The sequence below is a fragment of the Eurosta solidaginis genome, chromosome 3 (genome assembly GCF_040869045.1).
Source record: "Eurosta solidaginis isolate ZX-2024a chromosome 3, ASM4086904v1, whole genome shotgun sequence".
Classification (NCBI taxonomy): domain Eukaryota; kingdom Metazoa; phylum Arthropoda; class Insecta; order Diptera; family Tephritidae; genus Eurosta; species Eurosta solidaginis.
In genome coordinates this window covers 95,547,730-95,573,743 of record NC_090321.1, presented here as the reverse complement: position 1 = coordinate 95,573,743, position 26,014 = coordinate 95,547,730, and the positions used below count along the sequence as shown (strand labels likewise).

General features: G+C 43.5%; 1 protein-coding gene across 2 annotated transcripts in view; it reads right to left on the bottom strand.

The window, feature by feature from the left end:
* Positions 1–777: 777 nt before the first annotated feature.
* MESR4 (misexpression suppressor of ras 4) overlaps positions 778–26,014 on the bottom strand; it is a 42,704-nt gene continuing 17,467 nt past the window's right edge. For both annotated transcript variants that reach the window (XM_067772823.1, XM_067772824.1), the window contains exons 2-5: positions 11,282–11,353; positions 7,893–11,215; positions 6,446–7,432; positions 778–6,386 (exon numbers count right to left, since the gene is read on the bottom strand). In XM_067772823.1, the coding sequence (XP_067628924.1) occupies positions 2,330–6,386; positions 6,446–7,432; positions 7,893–11,203 (8,355 nt within the window). In that variant the 5' untranslated portion in view covers positions 11,204–11,215; positions 11,282–11,353 and the 3' untranslated portion in view covers positions 778–2,329. The remainder of the gene's footprint in view (positions 6,387–6,445; positions 7,433–7,892; positions 11,216–11,281; positions 11,354–26,014) is intronic.

Sequence of the window (26,014 nt, the reverse complement as noted above, 5' to 3'; positions counted from 1 at the left end):
AAGTGCCTCAAGAATAGTTTTTCCAATTTACAAAAAAAAAAATATTTTGAAATGACCTGGCAAAGTTTTAGACCCAACCTAATAATCTGGCTTATTTCTTTTTATATTTTTCAGATATTAAATTTTAACATATTTAATTTTCAAAGTGCCTCAAGAATATTTTTTCCAATTAAAAAAAAAATTATTTTGCAATGACCTGGCAAAGTTTTAGGCCCAACCTAATAATCTGGCTTATTTCTTTTTATATTTTTCAAATATTAAATTTTAACATATCTAACTTTCAAAGTGCCTCAAAAACATTTCTAGCCTGCAAAAAATAATTTTTTTGTTATATTCAAGGGTTGTTTCAGCCCCGCCAAACCACCCCTTAGCCAGTTCTGCGTTTTTATATTTAGATACCATTAAAAAAGCATTGTACATAATTTTCATTGTGCCTCAAATACCTGCTCAAAAATGCTTACCAGCTCACGTACTATAATGGCTAACGAGCAAAATATGGGACATCCTGGGGAAGCAACAGCAAGGTGTTACAAAAGGTTTGAGGAAATGGCGCGGTCGACAAATGTTGTGATCTAACCCGTGCAATAGGTTCAAATATTACGATTTTTAAATTCGTCCCAACAAAAGTAATTGACAGGAAGTTTGTTTCGAATTTCCACAAAAACTCTGGGATGCTGTTAATTGAGTAGCTCAGACTAGAAGGAAATTTTTTTCGAATCGAGTTACATAATAAGGCCTCATATAAGGAATTTCACCCTTATGTAAATAGCCGTTAGCTCATATTTAGGGGAAGTGGATTTGATCTTTATTTATTTTTTACTGAATTATTAATTATCAGTTTAAATATTAATAATATACATAAGTTATAGATAGATTTAATAATACATACAATTAAATTTCTAATTTTGTTTTTTTTCTCTTTACTGTACATTTACTTCATGTTCAAATTCAGGGTAGTTTTGAAATACTTTTTTTGCGAACAAGGTTTTATTAAAAATAAATACATATGTATGCGTTTAAGACTCAATTTAGAAATGCAAAACTTGAAAAATCAAAAGATATGGAAAGTGTGTCACGTAAAAGGATATCGATGTGTGTGGTGAACATTATCAATATTTTGTATGCAAAAAATTTATCTGAATTTAGTGCGCCAGTAACTTCTCATGGAGTTACATATGTAATTAGGAAAGTGTGTATATATGTTACGAAAGGCGAATATTAAAATGGCCGACCTTATTCATTCCGAAATTTTCGCTCTGAAATAATTCCGGTGGAATAATTCTATCTTATTTGCCCGCAAAATGCTTTTGTTGCTAATAATTTAAAAACAAATCCGGAATTTCCGAATAATAGCCACTTAATAAAAATTAACGAATCCACCTATTTTTAATCCAAATCCTTGATGAAATAAAAAAATATGAAAGCCGTGTCTATTTAAATATAATATAATATGGTCAATTGTAAAACATATCTGTAAGTTTAATTGTTCCGAATGAAAATTTTAAAGAACTGATTTGAAACTAAATCAGTTTCATGCGATCAACCCATTTGATTCTTAAAAATATAGGTTTGCAATACTATTTTAAAAACACGTGAATCATTTGAAATCTTGAACAGCTTTAAATGGGGAAACCATACTGGGTATGGCGTGAATTTGTAAACAACTACCTAGCAGTCAGAAACATTGTTATTATGAAACTATTCTATAAATATAAATATTTACAAAGATAATCTTAGTTGCGTAACTTATCCTTTTTTACACAAATGTTTAAGATTTCAGATTGATTATATATGGTAAATAAACTGGTTCTTTAAATCTAGCAAAAATTAAAACTTACTTAATTCGCTTTCTTAGCTTTTTTTGCGTTTTGGTAATTTCTAATATATAAATTTCATGAACTACTTGGTGACAGTGACTCTTTTCAATTTATGTACTAAATATATAAAATATTGACCTCAATTCATAGCCTAACTCTCTATCTATGTATCATATACATAAGTTCTATTCCAGTCAACTAAGAACGTAGTTTTCAGCACTACTCTTTATAGTTCCTTAAAACAAATCGAAATTCTAAACACCTCTCAAACTTTAAATGTTATCCGAAGTTTAGGTTACATACATATGACACTATATTTTTTTAATAAGGGATTTTCTGCTTCCATATACCTACATATTCATATTTATATTAAATTTATAGTAGAGAATTTTATCAATTAATAATAATAAGCGTATTTAGGACTTCATTTAAAAATGTTTACGTGTTATTTATATCACTTCTCAACTATGTATATCAGTCCTTTTATATGTACAACTAAACCTGGTTAAATTTTATACGTTGCCACTTGTTGGATATAATTCTTCAGAGTATTTTGGTCGACATTCAGCACAGAACCATTTGCCCTGCGGTGCAACCATTATTCCCACGCATTCAAAGTGGAACCATTCGATAAGGCAATTTTCTCCATCGCATGCTATCATCTCAGACACTTCGTCATATGGACAGCGACAATAGCAATATACCGATTCGCCATCACGTGCCTGTCGCGCTCCGGCTGGTGGTCGTATAGGATATCGTATATTGTTGGCTTTAAAATATTGTAAGGTTTCAAAATTTGGATTAGGTAACAAAGCTGGTGGTATCTTATGATTAAACACAGTAGCTTGTGGCGTTGGTAGTGCTGGTGGAGGTGCTGCAAGCTGAAGAAATTGTTGTGTATGTATAGGTGCAGATGTAGTCGCTTGGTTTAGATTGTTATTCCATAGACTTGAAGTTGACGCCATCGGACAGGAATTAGATTGTGCTAATATCGCTCCTGAAGTCTCATCATCAGAAGAAGCTTCGCTACTGTTGTTTTCATCATCATCGTCATCATCGGTTTCTTTACTGGAAGAATATATTTGAGATGTGGGAAAATGTTCGTTTGTAGCACCAGCACTATCATTGCCTAAGCCTAGCTGAGAAGGTCGTATTTTAAGAGTGGGTATCGGCGGCAGTTTATTGGACGAAGCTATCTTTTTGGAGACACGATTACGCGTCGAGGATTTTTCAATGTTTCCGGTAGTACGTTGTTTTTTCGTTGATGTAGAAGCAGGAGAATTGATGTGAAGATCACCACTTAGAGAGGTAACTTGGGTGCTAGGTGTTTTCGGTGTACGTGTTGCTTTACTCTTAGGATTTACGATGCTTTTTGAAGGTGTTGGCAAGTCTTCTTTTCGCCAGGTTAACTGCGGCGGTGGTTGCGGTTTGATAGCTCGCATGCCCATCATCAATGGTTGCCCCAGGTTTATGAAGGAGTTGTCATCGTCGCTGGTGTAGCCATAGAATTTGTTTGGACGTCTAGCGCGTTTGGAGCGCTTTAAGGAACCGTCCACATCGGAACAACTGCTTCCTTCGCTCAATCTACCCGGCATATGAGGTGCAATAGGTTGTGGTGTGAGCTGCTCAATGGCTGGCAGTGTTAGAGATGCATATGGCATATTAACGTTGTGGTGCTGGCTCTTTGTTGACTCTGGAATTGCAGGTGATGATTCCTTCAATTCATAAGAAGGTAAACAATCAATACCACTTGGCGGAATAAGAGCTATATCAATAAACGATTTATTTTCACATTTTGCTTTCACAACTAATGAGGCGCTTGTTTTGCCGCAGGATTTTCGATCTTTCTTTTTCTTCTTCATTTTGACTCTTGTAGTTTCACAGATAACATCTTCAGGCAGCGATGGAGTTGATGGACGACTATTCTCTACAATATCGAAATTATGTGAAGGTGATAAACGTGTTTGTGCCATCAACTGGGCCCGCTTCTGGGCTAGTAGCTCGCTGGCCAATTTCTGTGGATGTTCGTCATAGAATTCTTCATCGGTTCCTGACTCAGCAGTTTCGTAATCAGATTCATAAATTTGTGGTTCTTTGGGCGGCGATGGTAGGCGTTCGGTTGTTGTAACATCATTCACTGAATCACCATCCGCAACCTTTACAGGCTCTGTATGCTTCTTCAATGGTGAAATACTTTCGCTTTTTTTTCTTGAACGTTCACGGTCCGATTTTTTACGGTGTCGCTTACGGGAAGTGTTAGATGCGGCCGACGAATCGCTATCATCTGAGCTGGAACTGCTTGAGCTGCTATGAGTACCACTAGAGCTACAGGAACAATTTGAGCCACAGGAACAGCTGGAGTCTGAGCTAGAACTTGAATCACTGGAAGAAATCGATGCAGAACGGTGATTGGAAACACTTCGCGGAGATTTCGACACTTTATTGCGTTTGGTGGGTGATCCAGAGGAAGTGATTTGTTTTTTAACGGGAGCGGCAGACACGGGCGAAGGTGGATTGATTACTTTACAGTAATCATGATCTGCATAAATAATCTTTAGTAAGTCCTCTATTGAATAACTGTCGTCTTTTTTTTTATCTGTTTTGAAGGTTTCTTTTTCTTTGATTTCAGGGGTTGAACTGCCTTGTTGAGTTTGCAAAAAGTTTTTCCAAATTTCTAATACATTTCCAGTGGCAACATTTTTTTGCTCCTCAGTTGTAAATGCGCTTTCTAGTTTTTCTTTTCCATTTACTTTTTCCAAATCGTTTTCACATTCAGAAGGTGGGGAGAGCATAACTCTTGGAACTAGTGAGTTTTCGTCCCCTCTCGACTTGCCATCCATGTCCGATTCTTCACTGCTATCTGTTTCTGAAAGATTAGGAGCAGTCAAATTCAAATCTTCTAAAGATTCTTTAGACCGTTTGTTTTTCTTTTTGCGAGGAGTATCTGCACATTTTTCTTCTTTTGGATTTGCTTTTCCATTCTTAGAATGTTCAGGATTTGCGACATCCAGGACGTTCGAATCGGGTTTGCCTTCAGTTTTTGCTTTACTGATGCATTCGCTTTTTTCACTTTTAATCGAAGCACTATCTGTTTCGGTAACACTGTCTGCCACCTCTTTTTTAATGCACATCTTAGCTTTTTCCATTTCTTGGCCACTTGGTTTATTATCAACTTCCGCCTCAGTTTTCTTCTCTGCATCAAATGATTTCATATCCTCATCGACGTTTCCAGATTGTTCAGAACCTTCTGCCACCGTTTCTTGTTGCTTATGAGTTGCCGTGTGTTTTAGCAAAAACTTTCGTGATACAAATTTTTCCTCGCAGTTATCTTCAGTACAGGGGTATCGCAAATCTCCGCTGTGTAAACGCTTATGAACGTTTAAATACATGGCTTTTGAAAAACACAGATTACACAAATCGCAATTAAATGTAATCGGAGGGACGCAAAAGTGGTAGACGTGGCGCCAGCGTTTCTGTAAACATCTCTTACAAATTATACTTTCAGTGCCGTGCTTCCAAAAAAGATGTTTGGTAATATCCATTTTGTTGCGATAAGCAATACCACAGCGATAACAAACATGATGTAATTTATGTTTCCAAACATGTGACGACAATCGGCCCTGATCACGACAATCCTCCAAGCAAATGTCGCAAGCAAAATGACGTTTTCGCAAATGGACCATCAAACGAAATGGCGAAGGTATATTGTCTAAGTCACAAAGGCAACAACGAAATTTAACATCAAAAACTGGCGTTTTATTTGGTGCTCCTGGACAAATGTGGCAGAGAATTTCACTAAAACTAAAAAAGTTTGCACGACACATGAAACAAAGGATAGCAGTTTTTAAGTGCATTTTTCTGTTGTGCAAATATAGTTCTTTGTGTGTTGAAGTAACGAAGCGGCACTGGAAGCATTCAAAAATTCGTTCATTGAAATTGCGAGTGAATATCCCTTCACCCATGGTACAGTAGCTTGTTGAGTTGAAAAACTCACTTTCAAGTATTGGCAAGAAACTTTTCAATTTAGCACAAATCGTTTCGGGTTTAAGTTCCTCTGCTGTGATGCTATCCACAGTAGCACTGAATCGGTGTTGCCCAAGCATATGTAGCACAAGACTTTGTCCATTTACGGCAATACGACGAGCATGATTACAATACAAACAAATAGGGTATACTGCTTTTAAACATATACGTACGAATTCTACACTTTCTATTTTTTCTAGCGGTCGATCTAACTGAAGATCAACTATTGGTACATCTTCGTTGGCTACCTCTATTCCATCCGGGGGAATATCAGGTATACTCTCTTTACTGTTGGATAATTGCGCTTGCTGCTTTGTTTCATCCATCTGTATATCAGTATCATCATCTGCATATGATAAGGTATTCTTGCTCTGCTTTTCGGGTGATTGATCAATGACCATTAATATATTGTCATCACTACGGATCGCTGGAGTATTTGCGCTGCTATTTGAAATATTCAAACTCGAATTGTTCTCAGATGACGTGCTCGATTCGGGCGCCGTTGAGTCAGTGGTAAAACAATGTGAATTATGCTCGTTTATTTCTCTGAAATTATTACAAAAAAATAAAAATGCACTGAATGAGGATGTGAAAGCGGCTTTTACCTTGGTGGTTCTTCTAAAGGTTGCCCCGTTATTGTCTCGTCAATATCCATTACATCACTTCCCTGGGAATCTCTTCTCTGTTCTGGTTCGCTAAGTTGAACTACTGGCTTTATGGATTCCCCACCCAAACATATTTGTTTTTCATTTGATTGCGGTAATATGTGGCGGGAATGTTTTGGTGATGTAGGTGGGGTAGGTGTCCAGTTACGAGCACTCTGCTCGGATGTGGTCGTAGCTTCTCCAGAGGGGCCATGCCTTAATTTTTTAATTGGTGTATGATGCAAAGTTTCCTTTGTACGTTGAATGTCTAACTTTGTACGTTCAATTTCTTGCAAAATGCGAGCCAGATTAGGGTTCGTTTCATCCACATTCTGTACGAACAGCGATTCTTTGCTATTATCATCATCACATCTTCTTTCTAACAATGACTGTTTATTAGCGATTACCGGTGTTATTTTATTGTTAGTCAGTACATCAGGTTTCTCCGGTGTTGTACCTGCAACACCTTTACCGTGTTCGTAAGCCAAATTATCCTCAATGGTGCCGACATGTGTCGCCTCACCTTCGTTTATCTCCTCGTCTTCATCTTCGTCACTATCAGTAGAGCTCAGTGCAACATCAACGGATTTCTGAAACTCTTTTGGCACTCTTAGTTTGAATTTCGGCACCGTTAGTTTCGACTCATTAGATGATGGATCTCTTTCCTGAAACATGTTCGTATCTAGTCTTTTTTGAGATTGTTGCTCCAAACGCCAGCGCTCATCCAATTCTTTAAATGGATTGATGAGGGAACTGTGAGTCGTTGTGCAGGATTCATCAATGACCATATTACTGCTACTATTACTATCCTCATTTTGTATAGTGGCGGCTGGCACTGCCGCAGAAACTATTGATACTACCGACGTAGGCTGATTGCTATCAGAGTTAAACAAATTTGCATTCAAACTGGAGTCAGACACCGTATTTAATGGCAATGAATGACGAATTCTAAAAGGAAAAAGTACAAATTAAAAATAAAATAGTATTAAATGTATAAATGTTTAATATTTGTTGTCTATTGTAATTAAAGGTCTAAGTAATTGATGCGAAGAGCAGCTCTTTGGCTCATCGACGGATAGTACACTTTCTGCTCTGTTTTTGTTCTTGTTTTTCTGGATTTTAGTTCAGAACAATATTTATTTTATTTGCACTGGATCCCAAAAAGGGCATGAAGCCTGGCACAGCACATAAAAGAACTCAGAAAGATATTTGACTCAGCAGAGAATAAATACTTAAAGTGAAATGTTGTTTTAAACACAAAAGCACTCTGCGGGGTTGCACCTGGTACGCTCCGGTACTATCAACTTTTGGTACTATCCCGACTGGTCCGGCCACATTTCGGGTCTGTTTTTGTTGCGAAAAAAAAAAATTATTGTTCCGGGCGAAAAGCCACTTCCCAATTTCTTACCTATATTGTACGATTTTTGATGCATCACCAGTGTTTTTTTTTGCCTTTTTCTTTGGCTTCGAAGTACGTTTTGCATCTGGATGAGCTTTGCATTGATTACTGTGACGTCCTTTCTGTCCACACAGAGTACATGGTTTCATAAATTCAGCACAATTGTGATCGGAAAATGGTTCGGTTTCTTGAAATAAATGCTGACATGTACAGCACATAAGGAATCTCTTCTCACTCAACACACCATCAACTATCGATACACTTTTACGAAGTGCATCTTCAGAATTGAAATGAATCTGTTCGAGATCGTGTTTTATTTCCAAATGTATCGATAGTTTCTCCGCAGTAGGAAAAAATCGTATACAGTAGATGCACATGTGCCGCTGATGTTTGTCGCGAATGTGCAAAAATAGATTCCAATTTTCGTGAAATGTATTGCAACTAGAACATTTGTAGTACCGTTTTTTATGAACTGTTGCTGCTGTTTCTTGAGTAGTTGAAGGTAAGACGTCTGATATAGATTGTGAAGCAGCATCCGTAATAGCCATATCAACTGTGACATCTGGGGATGCTGATGGTGGAGGTGTTGCAAGAACGGGAGGCAACGATATGGGCAATATACTCGTTATTTCGCCAATTCGTGTTGGTAATAAGCGGGTATCAGCTAAGCATTCACGCTGGTGTGCATTTAGTGCTGTGAATGAATCGAAACATCCCGTTTTGCATTTAAAACACAAATATTTAGTTGCAGGGGGAATATTTTCGCTGGTATTTGATATAGGCACACCCAATATCGGTTGAGCAATATCAAAGGAAGTTTTTTCTAATGGTTGTGGAAATATTGAAGAAGTAGTCTCTAGATTCATTGGAATTTCTGTAGGTGGTGGTGGTGGTGTGTATGGCTTTTGTAAACGTTGTAATAATAATGATTTGAAAGGGGAGTGCTGCACATATGTTCCGCTATTGTTGATTGTTGAATTTTCTTGAGTTTGCTGTACTTTTTCAAAGTTGACTATGTTCTCATTGCTTTTCGATTCTAACTCTAAATGTGATTGCTTATGTTGCGGCGACAGCCCATGTTCACTAGAGGGACTTAATTTTCTTTTTAACCTTTTAGCTTTATCCGACTTTTCCTGTGCTTGAATAAGTGGAACGCTACCTAAAGTTCTTTCCTGGCTTAATAATGAAGCAGCTGCATCAACCTCATCCATTGGCTGGTCTATAACGAGCTGTGACTGAATAAGCGAAACACTACATAAACCTGTTTCCTGATCTGGCAATGAAGCAGCTGCATCAAAGTCTTCCATTGGGTGGTCGATAACAAGCTGGTGCGAAGATGATGTACCGCTGGAATTCGACTCCGAAGAAGCGAGAGAACAGTGGCTGCTTTCGTCTTCATGTTCAGTTTTCTTTATATCACTCTCTGTACTCTTTATCTGACTAGACTTTGTGGTATCAAATTTGCTTTCATTATTTAATTTCATACCAATAGCCGTTGAATTTTCGACAATATCAGCATCCGTTTCGGAATTCAACAATTCAGTCGCTTTTGGATCTTCTCGGGCTTTTGATTTCTTAGCCTCGTGTTTTAAACATTCAGGATGTGTGTCATCCTCATGAGATTGACTGTCTGGCGATGAAAACGATTTGTAGTCCCCATTTAATTTAAATTTAATTCTCATTTCATTACTCGATGCCTTCGTTTCCTCTTTCACAGATGTATCATTATTTGATGATTCTCCGCTGGAACGGGTGGCATCTAGCTCCTCATTTCTGTTCTCTACATTTAAATTGTCTGCACTAGAGTTTTCCAGTTGCCTATTACAGTCATCTGCACCATCTTTTATGTTTTCATTTGTTGTTTCTAAAATGCTGTCCCTACTGTTGGTATCCGATGCATAATTAAAAACCACAGAGCTGTCCACATCCAGTTCATTTTTTTCATTTTCACTAGATTTAAAGTTTTTTGAGTTTTCCATACTTTTATCGCAATCTCGACTTTCGTCATCGTCTACGCTAATAAAACCGCTAATTTGATTACATATGTTTTTTTTGTGAAATTCACCCGTGACAGAATTCGCCTCGAGTGAGGAATTTGGAGAATCAAGTCTCGTGTGATACTCATTGGATGCAACACTTTGAAAAGAGTCGTCGCTAATAGATGACACCTCTTTGTTTTCATTGTTTGCGTCATTACTTTCTTTCACAAATGCATAACTTTGAATTGCCTGATCATTATCAGCATGGCTTTTTCCGATTTCTTTCATATAGTCGCTATGCGATTTCCCTACTATTGATTTAACCTCTGGCGAGTCGATAGCAAGTTTTTTCTTCTCGTTGGCGTAGGAGTCTGCATTATAATGCCCCTTATTAGCTCCAACGTCATCATATTGAAAAACTTTATTGGAGTCTTCATTTTTCAATTCGTGGCTCTGGTTGCTCAATGTTTTTTCATAGCTTGGGGAATCGACAGTGTGTTTTTCGTTCTCGTCGTCGGTCTCTACATTATTCTGCCCTGCATTAGCTTCACCATCTTTCTGAAAAGTTTTATTGAGATCTTCATTTTCCAATTCGGCGCTCTGACTACTTAATGTTTTTTTATATACAATCTGTTGTTCCGTCGTGGTATCGTTCTCTGCATTATCATGCTCCACATTAACTCCAACATTATCTTGAAAACTTTTGTTGCCACCTTCATTTTTTGAATCTTGACTCTGGCATCTTAACGTGTTTTCATAGTTTTCTTGGGTTATTACATTCGCTGCAGTTTTGAATTCTTCTTTTCCTGATTGCAAGTCTAACCTTCTCACATCGCTAGACGTACAATTTTCTCCAGGAATTTGAACGCAATCACTTTGTGTTGCTTCCTTTCGTTCTTGAAAATGCTCAGCATCATTTTTTGGTTCCAATGAATTTGATATTTCACAATCATCATTTTTTATACCCGATGAATTTGATGCTTGATCCTCACCATTATCATAAACGGGTTCATCGTCTTGTACATTTGTTGGAGAACAAGAAGTATCTGTTGTCGGGTTATGATCGATTTCTTTGCTTATTTCACTGGGTTCACCAGAAATTGTTTCTGCTACAGCTTTACCATCATTCAATGTCCCAGTGACCAATTTCGTTTCCCTCTCAGTGTGCAACTTACTGCTAGTTTGACTTGCGTTTATATTATCAAATTTGATTGGTTCTTCACTTATAGTTAGGTCTTCTGGATTATTCTCATCAAGGCTGGTTTTGTGCGGGTTTTGTGAAAATATTCCTTCCTCCGAAGGTATCTTTTCTGCTTCCGGTTCTTTTGTGGATTCCATCATTTGTTAGGATTTCTGCAGTTCGGAGAAAAAATATGTAATGATAATAGTACATTGGTTTGGTTATTAGATTTTGAATACCTTGGCATATCCTGATTTATTACTAAGCTGCATTCATTTATGTGTCCGGTTTCTAAAATCTTACCGCGTCGCCTGAAACAGAGAGTACACAAAATATTAATGTAAAGTATGTTAAATGACTTGTATTTGGTTCCTATTCACGTTGGGCTATAATCTCGACATAAAAACCAAATGTCCCAAAAACTTTATTAACCTGCGCAATCCATGCTGAGATTTTGCATCCCATTTTAATCGTTTCTGTTTAGGTATAAAAGTCATTGCATCTACGCTTTCTGCCATACCATTTTGTTCCGGATTATATGGAACAGACTTCTGGTGAACTATTCCGGATTCTCTCAAACACTTACTAAAGGTATTGTTACAATATTGATTGAGTCTCAGCCATTTCTTTGAACTCTAGAAACTTATTCTTGACTTCACTTTTGCTTTTAATAAAATATACAAATATTTTACGTGTGAAGTCATCTATAAAAACAACGTAGTATTTACTACCACCCATAGAGTTTACTTCCATGGGTCCACACAGATCAGAATGCACAATTTCCAATTTCTTTTTAGCACGATAACCGGCTGTTTCAACTTGGGTGGACCATAATGAAAGGGGTGTTAGAGGCGTTGGTTCCACATTACAATTAAAGAGATGGTTGGTGTCATGTGGGGACACATTGCAAGAGGGACATACATTTTGTATGTCGGGGTTGATTCTGGATAGATAAGAGTTTAACCTGTTACAGTATCCAGAACGAAGTTGGGCAAGAGTGACACGCGTTCCCCTGGGGAGTATGCGTTCCTCTTCCACAAGTTTTGGGTACTTTTCCTTGAGTACTGGATTCACCGGGCAATTCCTGGCATAAAGGTCCGACGCCTGTTTGTGAAGTTCACCAAGGACCTGCTTGTATTTTTTTGCTTCATACGGCTGAGTTCTCAGGTGCCGTATTTCCTCAAAATGTTTACGGAGATTACTCCTTAAGTCCCTAGGCGGTGATGGCTAATCAATCAGATATCTGTTTGGATGCCCAGGTTTCTGGGTATACAACAGGAACTGTTTGGTTAGCATCTCATTTCTCTCCCTGATGGGGAGTATTCTCGCCTCATTATGTAGATGGTGTTCTGGGGACATAAGAAGACAGCCCGTGGCGATTCTGAGAGCAGTATTTTGGCAGGCCTGTAGCTTCTTCCAGTGGGTAATTTTTAGGCTTGGCTTACGCGGAGCACGTAAACGGCTGGCCAATTGCTTTGTATGTAGTAATGAGCGTTTCTTTATATTTTCCCCAGGTACTGCCAGCAAGGGATTTGAGGATTTTATTGCGGCTCTGGATTTTCGGAAAAATTGCGGCTGCGTGCTCACCAAAATGTAGATCCTGATCAAACGTCACACACGTTAGTCGGTTATAATGCCAGGTTTCGCGAGGCGAAAAAACTGGAGAGATCAAGTAGGTAGCCGTTTATTCTGTTGCAGAGCTCATCGATCTGTGGGCCTGGGCCTGTGGCCATTATTGTGCAGTCATCGGCGTATGAAACGATAGTGACCCCTTCTGGTGGTGAAGGTAACTTAGATATGTAGGATTTAAACCAAGGTGGGGATAGGACACCACCCTGTGGCACGCCTTGTTTAATTCTTCTTGGTTTTGATGTTTCGTTTCTAAATTGCACCGATGCCTGCCTTTTAAGACATGGGGGAAGGGTAGACCCTTCCAGGTCTTGCAGTAACGTGCCATGGTTGACCGTATCAAAATCTTTTGATAGGTCTAGCGCTGCGAGTTGTTGTTGTTGTTGTTGTTGTAGCAATGCTCGCCCCACCTAATAGTCGCGACCGATCACAAATTGTCATCAATATCCTCTAACGGGAGTCCAAGGAAACTTGCCGTTTCAACAGGGGTGGACCATAAGGAAAGGGGTGTTAGGGGCGTTGGTTCCACATTACAATTAAAGAGATGGTTGGTGTCATGTGGGGACACATTGCAAGCATGGCATACATTTTGTATGTAGGGGTTGATTCTGGATAGGTAAGAGTTTAACCTGTTACAGTATCCAGAACGAAGTTGAGCAAGAGTGACACGCGTTTCCCTGGGGAGTATGCGTTCCTCTTCTGCGAGTTCTGGATATTTTTCTTCAAGTACTGGATTCACCGGGCAATTCCCGACATAAAGGTCCGACGCCTGTCTATGGAGTTCACCAAGGACCTGCTTGTGTTTTTCCGCTTCATACGGCTGGGTTCTTAGGTGCCGTATTTCCTCAAAATGCTTACGGAGATGACTCCTTAGGCCCCTGGGCGGTGCTGGTTCGTCAATCAGATGTCTGTTGGGATGCCCAGGTTTCTGGGTATTCAACAGGAACTGTTTGGTCAGCATCTCATTTCTCTCCCTGATGGGGACTATTCTCGCCTCATTATGCAGATGGTGTTCTGGGGACATAAGAAGACAGCCCGTGGCGATTCTGAGAGCAGTATTTTGGCAGGCCTGTAGTTTCTACCAGTGGGTGGTTTTTAGGCTTGGCGACCATATGGGTGACGCGTAGCACGTAATCGGCTGGCTAATTGCTTTGTATGTGGTCAAGAGCGTTTCTTTATCTTTTCCCCAGGTACTGCCAGCAAGGGATTTGAGGATTTTATTACGGCTCTGAATTCTTGGAACAATTGCGGTTGCGTGCGCACCAAAATGTAGATCCTGATCAAACGTCACACCCAAGATTTTGGGGTGCAGGACAGTCGGTAGCGTAGTGCCATCGACGTGGATGTTCAATATGGTCGACATTTGGGGCGTCCATGTTGTAAATAAGTTCGCGGAAGATTTAGTCGGTGACAATGCCTGGTTTCGCGAGGCGAAAAAACTGGAGAGATCAGGGAGATAGCCGTTTATTTTATTGCATAGCTCATCGATCTTTGGGCCTGGGCCTGTGGCCATTATTGTGCAGTCATCGGCGTAGGAAACGATTGTGACTCCTTCCGGTGGTGAAGGTAGCTTAGATATGTAGAAATTAAACAAAAGCGGGGATAGGACACCACCCTGTGGCACCCCTTGTTTAATTCTCCTTTGTTTTGATGTTTCGTTTCTGAATTGCACCGATGCCTGCCGACCACCCAGATAATTTGCGGTCCACCTTTTAAGACATGGGGGAAGGGTGGACCCTTCCAGGTCTTGCAGTAATGAGCCATGGTTGACCGTATCAAAAGCTTTTGATAGGTCTAACGCTACGAGTACTGTTCTATGGTGGGGATATTGATTCAAACCGCAATTTATCTGGGTGCTAATGACATTTAGCGCGGAGGTAGTGCTATGGAGTTTTCTGAAGCCATGCTGCTGGGGGCTAGCTGCAAATGTGCTTGGAAATAAGGGAGCAAAATGGCTTCAAGCGTCTTTGCCACTGGCGATAGGAGAGATATCGGACGATATGACTCACCTACGTTAGCTGGTTTCCCAGGCTTTAGTAGCGGGACCACCTTGGCCATTTTCCATTTCTCGGGTATGACAAAGGTGGAAAGAGACAGGTTGAAGACATGCGCTAAATATTTGAAACCCTCTTTCCCTAGGTTTTTAAGCATCGGCATGGCTATGCCGTCTGGGCCCACTGCTTTGGATGGTTTAGCGCGACCAATGGCGTCCTCAATCTCTCTAGCGGTGATGGTAATTGGTGACGCGCTGAGTTTGTGTTTGTGTGCGTGTCTATTGGCTGTCCGTCTATCTTTGTCGACCGTAGGATGCATTATATATTGTCGGCAGAAAGCGCTCGCGCATTTTTTCGCATCCGACAGCACCTTATCGCCAAAGGCGATGGAAACTTTGTTGTTGTTGTTGTTGTAGCAATGCTCGCCCCACCTAATAGCCGCGACCGATCACAAATTGTCATCAATATCCTCTAACGGGAGTCCAAGGAAACTTGCCGTTTCAACAGGGGTGGACCATAAGGAAAGGGGTGTTAGAGGCGTTGGTTCCACATTACAATTAAAGAGATGGTTGGTGTCATGTGGGGACACATTGCAAGCAGGGCATACATTTTGTATGTCGGGGTTGATTCTGGATAGGTAAGAGTTTAACCTGTTACAGTATCCAGAACGAAGTTGAGCAAGAGTGACACGCGTTTCCCTGGGGAGTATGCATTCCTCTTCTGCGAGTTCTGGATATTTTTCTTCAAGTACTGGATTCACCGGGCAATTCCCGACATAAAGGTCCGACGCCTGTCTATGGAGTTCACCAAGGACCTGCTTGTGTTTTTCCGCTTCATACGGCTGGGTTCTCAGGTGCCGTATTTCCTCAAAATGCTTACGGGGATGACTCCTTAGGCCCCTAGGCGGTGCTGGTTCGTCAATCAGATGTCTGTTGGGATGCCCAGGTTTCTGGGTATTCAACAGAAACTGTTTGGTCAGCATCTCATTTCTCTCCCTGATGGGGAGTATTCTCGCCTCATTATGCAGATGGTGTTCTGGGGACATAAGAAGACAGCCCGTGGCGATTCTGAGAGCAGTATTTTGGTAGGCCTGTAGTTTCTTCCAGTGGGTGGTTTTTAGGCTTGGCGACCATATGGGTGACGCGTAGCACGTAATCGGCTGGCTAATTGCTTTGTATGTGGTCAAGAGCGTTTCTTTATCTTTTCCCCAGGTACTGCCAGCAAGGGATTTGAGGATTTTATTACGGCTCTGAATTCTTGGAACAATTGCGGTTGCGTGCGCACCAAAATGTAGATCCTGATCAAACGTCACACCCAAGATTTTGGGGTGTAGGACAGTCGGTAGCGTAGTGCCATCGACGTGGATGTTCAATATGGTCGACATTTGGGGCGTCCATGTTGTAAATAAGGTCGCGGAAGATTTAGTCGGTGACAATGACAGGTTTCGCGAGGCGAAAAAACTGGAGAGATCAGGGAGATAGCCGTTTATTTTATTGCATAGCTCATCGATCTTTGGGCCTGGGCCTGTGGCCATTATTGTGCAGTCATCGGCGTAGGAAACGATTGTGACTCCTTCCGGTGGTGAAGGTAGCTTAGATATGTAGAAATTAAACAAAAACGGGGATAGGACACCACCCTGTGGCACCCCTTGTTTAATTCTCCTTTGTTTTGATGTTTCGTTTCTGAATTGCACCGATGCCTGCCGACCACCCAGATAATTTGCGGTCCACCTTTTAAGACATGGGGGAAGGGTAGACCCTTCCAGGTCTTCCTGTAACGAGCCATGGTTGACCGTATCAAAAGCTTTTGATAGGTCTAACGCTACGAGTACTGTTCTATGGTGGGGATATTGATTCAAACCGCAATTTGTCTGGGTGCTAATGACATTTAGCGCGGAGGTAGTGCTATGGAGTTTTCTGAAGCCATGCTGATGAGGGGCTAGCTGCAAATGTGCTTGGAAATGAGGGAGCAAAATGGCTTCAAGCGTCTTTGCCACTGGCGATAGGAGAGATATCGGACGATATGACTCACCTACGTTAGCTGGTTTCCCAGGCTTTAGTAGCGGGACCACCTTGGCCATTTTCCATTTCTCGGGTATGACAAAGGTGGAAAGAGACAGGTTGAAGACATGCGCTAAATATTTGAAACCCTCTTTCCCTAGGTTTTTAAGCATCGGCATGGCTATGCCGTCTGGGCCCACTGCTTTGGATGGTTTAGCGCGACCAATGGCGTCCTCAACCTCTCTAGCGGTGATGGTAATTGGTGACGCGCTGAGTTTGTGTTTATGTGCACGTCTATTGGCTCTCCGTCTATCTTTGTCGACCGTAGGATGCATTATATATTGTCGGCAGAAAGCGCTCGCGCATTTTTTCGTATCCGACAGCACCTTATCGCCAAAGGCGATGGAAACTTTGTCTTTGTGCTTAGTCGGATTCGATAGGGACTTTACGGTGGACCAAAGTTTACCTACACCGGTAGAGAGGTTACAACCTCTTAGGTGCTCTTCCCATTTCGCCCGCTTGTGTTCGTCCACAAGCAATCTGATGCGTTGGTTTATATCCCTTATTTGGGGGTCGCCTGGATCAAACTGTCTTATAAGGTCGCGTTCCCTCGCTAAGCTCGCGGCCTCCGCCGGGAAGTGGGGCCGGATTTCGGGAATTCTCCCGGCGGGAATGAAATGTGCCGAGGCGGATTCAATGACCTTACGGAAGGCACGCTCCTCTTGGCGGGCATCAGTCGGGATAGGGAGGGCAGCAAAGCTGCTGTCTGTTGCAGATTTATATTCTTCCCACTTTCCTTTTTTGAAGTTTATGAAAGTGCGTTTTTCGGTGACGATGAAGTCGGCGGTACGCTCGAACGAAATAAGTATGGGCAGGTGGTCGGATGCCAATGTTACCATCGGCTGCCAGTTGACGCAGTTTACGAGTTCTGCGCTCACGATTGAGATATCTGGCGAGCTATGACAGCTTCCTACCATACGTGTGGGGGCGTCTCCGTTAATTGTGCAGAACGTCGTTTCGTCTATTTGATCCGCCAACATCTCACCCCTACTGTCCGCCCGCAAGTTTGAATGCCATAGGTCGTGATGGGCATTGAAATCGCCTAAGATAATGCGATTGTTGCCAGTGAGTAAGGCCTCGATATTAGGGCGGTATCCACTGGGGCAACAGGTGACAGGAGGGATGTAGATGGTGATGATTTCTAGATTTGCATCGCCTGACCGGACAGATAGGCCTTGACGTTCTAAGACATTGTCACTGCGGTCGATGCCAGGATCAAATATATGATATTGCACAGAGTGGTGTATAATAAACGCGAGGCCGCCTCCATTTCCGCTCTCGCGGTCTTTCCTGTGGACATTATAACCAGAGCAGGTCTGCAATGCAGATCTTGCTGTGAGTTTAGTCTCTTGAATCGCAGCAATGCGGATGTTGTGCCGCTTCATGAAATCGACTATCTCCGTAATCTTCCCAGTTAGTCCATTACAGTTGAACTGCAGAATTCTGAAGTGCATGAGGGGTGACGCCGCCACTCTAGGGGTAAGTGAGGGGTGACTACGCCTAGGTTGTGGAAGGCCAGGACGCAATTGCTGTTGTGGCCTTGGGACTGGGCGCCCTTGGGCAAGCATTGGGGTACCCGGATGATTTGGGTTTGCGACCTGGCAACATGGAAACTTTGTCTTTGTGCTTAGTCGGATTCGATAGGGACTTTACGGTGGACCAAAGCTTACCTACACCGGTAGAGAGGTTACAACCTCTTAGGTGCTCTTCCCATTTCGCCCGCTTGTGTTCGTCCACAAGCAATCTGATGCGTTGGTTTATATCCCTTATTTGGGGGTCGCCTGGATCAAGCTGTCTTATAAGGTCGCGTTCCCTCGCTAAGCTCGCGGCCTCCGCCGGGAAGTGGGCCGGATTTCGGGAATTCTCCCGGCGGGAATGAAATGTGCCGAGGCGGATTCAATGACCTTACGGAAGGCACGCTCCCCTTGGCGGGCATCAGTCGGGATAGGGAGGGCAGCAAAGCTGCTGTCTGTTGCAGATTTATATTCTTCCCACTTTCCTTTTTTGAAGTTTATGAAAGTGCGTTTTTCGGTGACGATGAAGTCGGCGGTACGCTCGAACGAAATAAGTATGGGCAGGTGGTCGGATGCCAATGTTACCATCGGCTGCCAGTTGACGCAGTTTACGAGTTCTGCGCTCACGATTGAGATATCTGGCGAGCTATGACAGCTTCCTACCATACGTGTGGGGGCATCTCCGTTTATTGTGCAGAACGTCGTTTCGTCTATTTGATCCGCCAACATCTCACCCCTACTGTCCGCCCGCAAGTTTGAATGCCATAGGTCGTGATGGGCATTGAAATCGCCTAAGATAATGCGATTGTTGCCAGTGAGTAAGGCCTCGATATTAGGGCGGTATCCACTGGGGCAGCAGGTGACAGGAGGGATGTAGATGTTGATGATTTCTAGATTTGCATCGCCTGACCGGACAGATAGGCCTTGACGTTCTAAGACATTGTCACTGCGGTCGATGCCAGGATCAAATATATGATATTGCACAGAGTGGTGTATAATGAACGCGAGGCCGCCTCCATTTCCGCTCTCGCGGTCTTTTCTGTGGACATTATAACCAGAGCAGGTCTGCAATGCAGATCTTGCTGTGAGTTTAGTCTCTTGAATCGCAGCAATGCGGATGTTGTGCCGCTTCATGAAATCGACTATCTCCGTAATCTTCCCAGTTAGTCCATTACAGTTGAACTGCAGAATTCTGAAGTGCATGAGGGGTGACGCCGCCACTCTAGGGGTAAGTGAGGGGTGACTACGCCTAGGTTGTGGAAGGCCAGGACGCAATTGCTGTTGTGGCCTTGGGACTGGGCGCCCTTGGGCAAGCATTGGGGTACCCGGATGATTTGGGTTTGCGACACGGCAACATGGCGCGATGAAACCCGTCGGGGGGTTGCCGTCGCGGAGACCAGAACATCTAGGAAAGTGGCACCACCGAAGGCAGGAGCTGCATTGAGCGGATGTGGCAAACCTATATATTCTGTGCTGGCAGACGGTGCAAACGGAGGCAGGGACTAAGAGTCTGTTTCCCTGACCTGCACGATTGCTGCCAGAAAAGAGGGGGGGAGAAGAAGACGGGGGCAGGGGCTGATGCTCAGCATTGCAACCAGCTCTACTACGAAGGTAGTAGTTATGAGTGGTATCAGCTGTTTGAATTGTTGGCGCCGTGGGGCGCGAGCAGCAGCGGGTACTTGTTGTGGCTTGCTGAGCAGCGAAGCTGCTGGAAGGTAGTGGGGATACGCTTAGGCGTAGACTACGGGACGCCCTTGGGCGTGAGCAGCAAGGAGCCACAAAAGATTTATAAAAGTTACGTGGACGTCGGGTTTTGGGATCAAGCCCAGAACAACCCGTCCGATGCAACCATCCCTTGCACGAGACACACTGAACAGAGTATGACCGTCCTAAAAAGATTCTTTTCTGGCAAATGCAGCAAAACCATTTCTCATGACCGGGGTCAGGAGACGGACCCGGATTGGGTTCGATACCTTCCCGGAGAAAGAGAATATGTAGCAGTCCCGCTGCAAGGAGCTGCTGGGAGGATGACAATTTGTCGGAGGGACGAAACAAATTAAATGGGGTCACTCTGAAATGACAGTCCTTGGTCGGGAAAAATCCCGAGTCGCTCCGGTACATAGAACCGACTGCCTTGGGAAGCGCTACGAGTATTGTTCTATGGTGGGGGTTTTGATTTAAACCGCAATTTATCTGGGTGCTGATGGCATTTAGCGCGGTGGTGGTGCTATGGAGTTTTCTGAAGCCATGCTGATGACAGGCTAGCTGCAAATTTGCTTAGAAGTAGGGGAGCAAAATGGATTCAAGCGTCTTTGCTACTGGCGATAGGATAGATATCGGACGATACGACTCTCCTATGTTAGCTGGTTTCCCAGGCTTTAGTAGCGGGACCACCTTGGCCATTTTCCATTTTTCGGGTATGACAAAGGTGGAAATAGACAGGTTGAAGACATGTGCTAAGTATTTGAAACTCTCTTTCCCTAGGCTTTTAAGCATCGGCATGGCTATGCCGTCTGGGCCCACTGCTTTGGATGGTTTAGCGTGACAAATGGCATATTCCACCTCTCTGGCGGTGATGGTAATTGGTGACGCGCTGAATTTATGTTTATGTGCGTGTCTGTTGGCCCTCCGTCTATCTTTTCGACCGTAGAATGCATTACATATTGACGGCAGAAAGCGCTCGCGCATTTTTTCGAATTCGACAGCACTTTGTCTCCAAAGGCGATGGAAACTTTGTCATTGTGCTTAGACGGATTCGATAGGGACTTTACGGTGGACGAAAGTTTACCCACACCGGCAGAGAGGTTACAACCTCTCTCCCATTTCGCCCGCTTGTGTTCATCCACAAGCATTCTGATGCGTTGGTTTATGTACAAAAACTGGAAGACTCTAGAAGATAAATAATTAAATATTGGCATCTAGTAGGATTGCTGTTGTTGTTGTTGTTGTAGCAGTGCTTCGCCCCACCTAACAGTTGCGACCGATCACAAATTGTCATCAATATCCTCTAACGGGAGTCCAAGGAAACTTGCGGTTTCAACAGGGGTGGACCATAATGAAAGGGGTGTTAGAGGCGTTGATGGTGATGAGGTTGATGGTGAATGAGGACAAAATGAAGTACCTGCTGTCATCCAGCAAAGAGTCAGCGCATCCGCGCCTTGGCAACCACGCTACTGTTGGCAGCCATAATTTCGAAATAGTAAAAGACTTCCTTTATTTGGGAACCAGCATCAACACTAGCAACAACATCAGCACTGAAATCCAGCGAATAATCAATCTTGCCAATAAATGCTACTTTGGACTAGGTAGGCAATTGAAAAGTAAAGTCCTCTCTCGGCGAACGAAAATCATACTCTACAAGTCACTTATCGTACCCGTCCTGATATATGGGGCAGAAGCATGGACCATGACAACAGCAGATGAAGCGGCTTTGGGAGTGTTCGACAGAAAAGTTCTTCGAAAGATTTTTGGACCTCTACGCGTTGGCGATGGAGAGTACCGAAGAAGATTTAATGATGAGCTGTACGAGATATACGCAGACATCAACCTAGTCCAGCGAATTAAAACGCAGCGGCTGCGCTGGCTAGGCCATGTTATGCGAATGAATGATGATGCTCCGGCCAAGAAAGTGTTTCTATCGGAACCCGCCTATGGAAGCAGAGGTAGAGGGCGGCCCCACTCCGTTGGAAGGACCAGGTGGAAAACGATTTAAACTCCCTTTGTGTGACCAATTGGCGCCGGTTGGCGGAGTGAAGGAGCAACTGGCGCGCCTTGTTGGACGGCCATAACCGTTTAGACGGTTAAGCGTCAATTAAGTAAGTAAGTAAGTTAGAGGCGTTTGGTTCCACATTACATTTGTCGACCGTAGAATGCATTACATATTGACGGCAGAAGCATGTCTTCAACCTGCCTCTTTCCAACTTTGTCATACCCGAGAAATGGAAAATGGCAAAGGTGGTGCCGCTACTAAAGCCTGGGAAACCAGCTAACATAGGTGAGTCGTATCGTCCCGATATCTGTCCTATCGCCAGTAGCAAAGACGCTTGAAGCCATCTTGCTCCCTTATTTCCAAGCAAATTTGCAGCTAGCCTCTCATCAGCATGGCTTAAGAAAACTCCATAGCACTACCACCGCGCTAAATGCCATTAGCACCCAGATAAATTGCGGTTTAAATCAATACCCCCACCATAGAACAGTACTCGTAGCGCTAGACCTATCAAAAGCTTTTGATATGGTCAACCATGGCTCGTTACTGCAAGACCTGGAAGGGTCTACCTTCCCCATGTATCAAAAGGTGGACCGCAAACTATCTGGGTGGTCGGCAGGCATCGGTGCAATTTAGAAACGTAACATCAAAACCAAGGAGAATTAAACAAGGGGTGCCACAGGGTGGTGTCCTATCCCCCACTTTTGTTTAATTTCTACATATCTAAGCTACCTTCACCACCGGAAGGAGTCACAATCGTTTACTATGCCGATGACTGCACAATAATGGCCACAGGCCCAGGGCCAAAGATCGATGCGCTATGCAATAAAATAAACGGCTACCTCCCTGATCTCTCCAGTTTTTTCGCCTCGCGAAACCTGGCATTATCACCGACTAAATCTTCCGCGACCTTATTTACAACATGGACGTCCCAAATGTCGACAATTTTGAACATCCACGTCGATGGCACTACGCTACCGACTGTCCTACACCCCAAAATCTTGGGTGTGACGTTTGATCAGGATCTACATTTTGGTGAACACGCAGCCGCAATTGTTCCGAGAATTCAGAGCCGTAACAAAATCCTGTTGTTGTTGTTGTAGCAGTGCTTCGCCCCACCTAACAGACGCGACCGATCACAAACTGTCATCAATATCCTCTAACGGGAGTCCAAGGAAACTTGCTGTTTCAACAGGGGTGGACCATAGGGAAAGGGGTGTTAGAGGCGTTGGTTCCACATTACAATTAAAGAGATGGTTGGTGTCATGTGGGGACACATTGCAAGCGGGGCATACATTTTGTATGTCGGGGTTGATTCTGGATAGGTAAGAGTTTAACCTGTTACAGTATCCAGAACGAAGTTGAGCCAGAGTGACACGCGTTTCCCTGGGGAGTATGCGTTCCTCCTCCGCAAGTTTTGGATACTTTACTTTGAGTACTGGGTTCACCGGGCAATTCCCGGCATAAAGGTCCGACGCCTGTTTGTGGAGTTCACCAAGGACCTGCTTGTGTTTTTTCGCTTCATACGGCTGTGTTCTCAGATGCCGTATTTCCTCAAAATGCTTACGGAGATGACTCCTTAAGCCCCTAGGCGGTGCTGGCTCGTCAATCAGATGTCTGTTGGGATGCCCAGGTTTCTGGGTATTCAACAGGAACTGTTTGGTCAGCATCTCGTTTCTTTCCCTGATGGGGAGTATTCTCGCCTCATTATGTAGATGGTGTTCTGGGGACATAAGAAGACAGCCCGTGGCAATTCTGAGAGCAGTATTTTGGCAGGCCTGTAGCTTCTTCCAGTGGGTAATTTTTAGGCTTGGCGACCATATGGGTGACGCGTAGCACGTAATCGGCTGGCTAATTGCTTTGTATGTAGTCATGAGCGTTTCTTTATCTTTTCCCCAGGTACTGCCAGCAAGGGATTTGAGGATTTTGTTACGGCTCTGAATTCTCGGAACAATTGCGGCTGCGTGCTCACCAAAATGTAGATCCTGATCAAACGTCACACCCAAGATTTTGGGGTGTAGGACAGTCGGTAGCGTAGAGCCATCGACGTGGATGTTCAAAATGGTCGACATTTGGGACGTCCATGTTGTAAATAAGGTCGCGGAAGATTTAGTCGGTGATAATGCCAGGTTTCGCGAGGCGAAAAAACTGGAGAGATCAGGGAGGTAGCCGTTTATTTTATTGCATAGCTCATCGATCTGTGGGCCTGGGCCTGTGGCCATTACTGTGCAGTCATCGGCGTAGGAAACAAAATCCTCAAATCCCTCGCTGGCAGTACCTGGGGAAAAGATAAAGAAACGCTCATGACTACATACAAAGCAATTAGCCAGCCGATTACATGCTACGCGTCGCCCATATGGTCGCCAAGCCTAAAAATTACCCACTGGAAGAAACTACAGGGCTGCCAAAATACTGCTATCAGAATCGCCACGGGTTGTCTTCTTATGTCCCCAGAACACCATCTGCATAATGAGGCGAGAATACTCCCCATCAGGGAGAGAAATGAGATGCTGACCAAACAGTTCCTGCTGAATACACAGAAACCTGAGCATCGCAACAGACATCTGATTGATGAACCAGCACCGCCTAGGGGCTTAAGGAGTCATCTCCGTAAGCATTTTGAGGAAATACGGCACCTGAGAACCCAGCCGTATGAAGCGAAAAAACACAAGCAGGTCCTTGGTGAACTCCATAAACAGGCGTCGGACCTTTATGCCGGGAATTGCCCGGTGAATCCAGTACTTAAAATAAAGTATCCAAAACTCGCGGAAGAGGAACGCAGACTCCCCAGGGAAACGCGTGTCACTCTTGCTCAACTTCGTTCTGGATACTGTAACAGGTTAAACTCTTACCTCTCCAGAATCAACCCCGACATACAAAATGTATGCCCCGCTTGCAATGTGTCCCCACATGACACCAACCATCTCTTTAATTGTAATGTGGAACCAACGCCTCTAACACCCCTTTCCTTATGGTCCACCCCTGTTGAAACGGCAAGTTTCCTTGGACTCCCGTTAGAGGATATTGATGACAATCTGTGATCGGTCGCGGCTGTTAGGTGGGGCGAGGCATTGCTACAACAACAACATCACAAATTGTCATCAATATCCTCTAACGGGAGTCTGGCTAATTGCTTTGTATGTAGTCATGAGCGTTTCTTTATCTTTTCCCCAAGTACTGCCAGCGAGGGATTTGAGGATTTTGTTACGGCTCTGAATTCTCGGAACAATTGCGGCTGCGTGCTCACCAAAATGTAGATCCTGATCAAACGTCACACCCAAGATTTTGGGGTGTCGGACAGTCGGTAGCGTAGTGCCATCGACGTGGATGTTCAAAATGGTCGACATTTGGGGCGTCGATGTTGTAAATAAGGTCGCGGAAGATTTAGTCGGTGATAATGCCAGGTTTCGCGAGGCGAAAAAACTGGAGAGATCAGGGAGGTAGCCGTTTATTTTATTGCATAGCGCATCGATCTTTGGGCCTGGGCCTGTGGCCATTATTGTGCAGTCATCGGCGTAGGAAACGATTGTGACTTCTTCCGGTGGTGAAGGTAGCTTAGATATGTAGAAATTAAACAAAAGTGGGGATAGGACACCACCCTGTGGCACCCCCTGTTTAATTCTCCTTGGTTTTGATGTTTCGTTTCTAAATTGCACCGATGCCTGCCGACCACCCAGATAATTTGCGGTCCACCTTTTAAGACATGGGGGAAGGGTAGACCCTTCCAGGTCCTGCAGTAACGAGCCATGGTTGACCGTATCAAAAGCTTTTGATAGGTCTAGCGCTACAAGTACTGTTCTATGGTGGGGGTATTGATTTAAACCGCAATTTATCTGGGTGCTAATGGCATTCAGCGCGGTGGTAGTGCTATGGAGTTTTCTGAAGCCATGCTGATGAGGGGCTAGCTGCAAATTTGCTTGGAAATAAGGGAGCAGAATGGCTTCAAGCGTCTTTGCCACTGGCGATAGGAGAGATATCGGACGATACGACTCACCTATGTTAGCTGGTTTCCCAGGCTTTAGTAGCGGGACCACCTTGGCCATTTTCCATTTCTCAGGTATGACAAAGG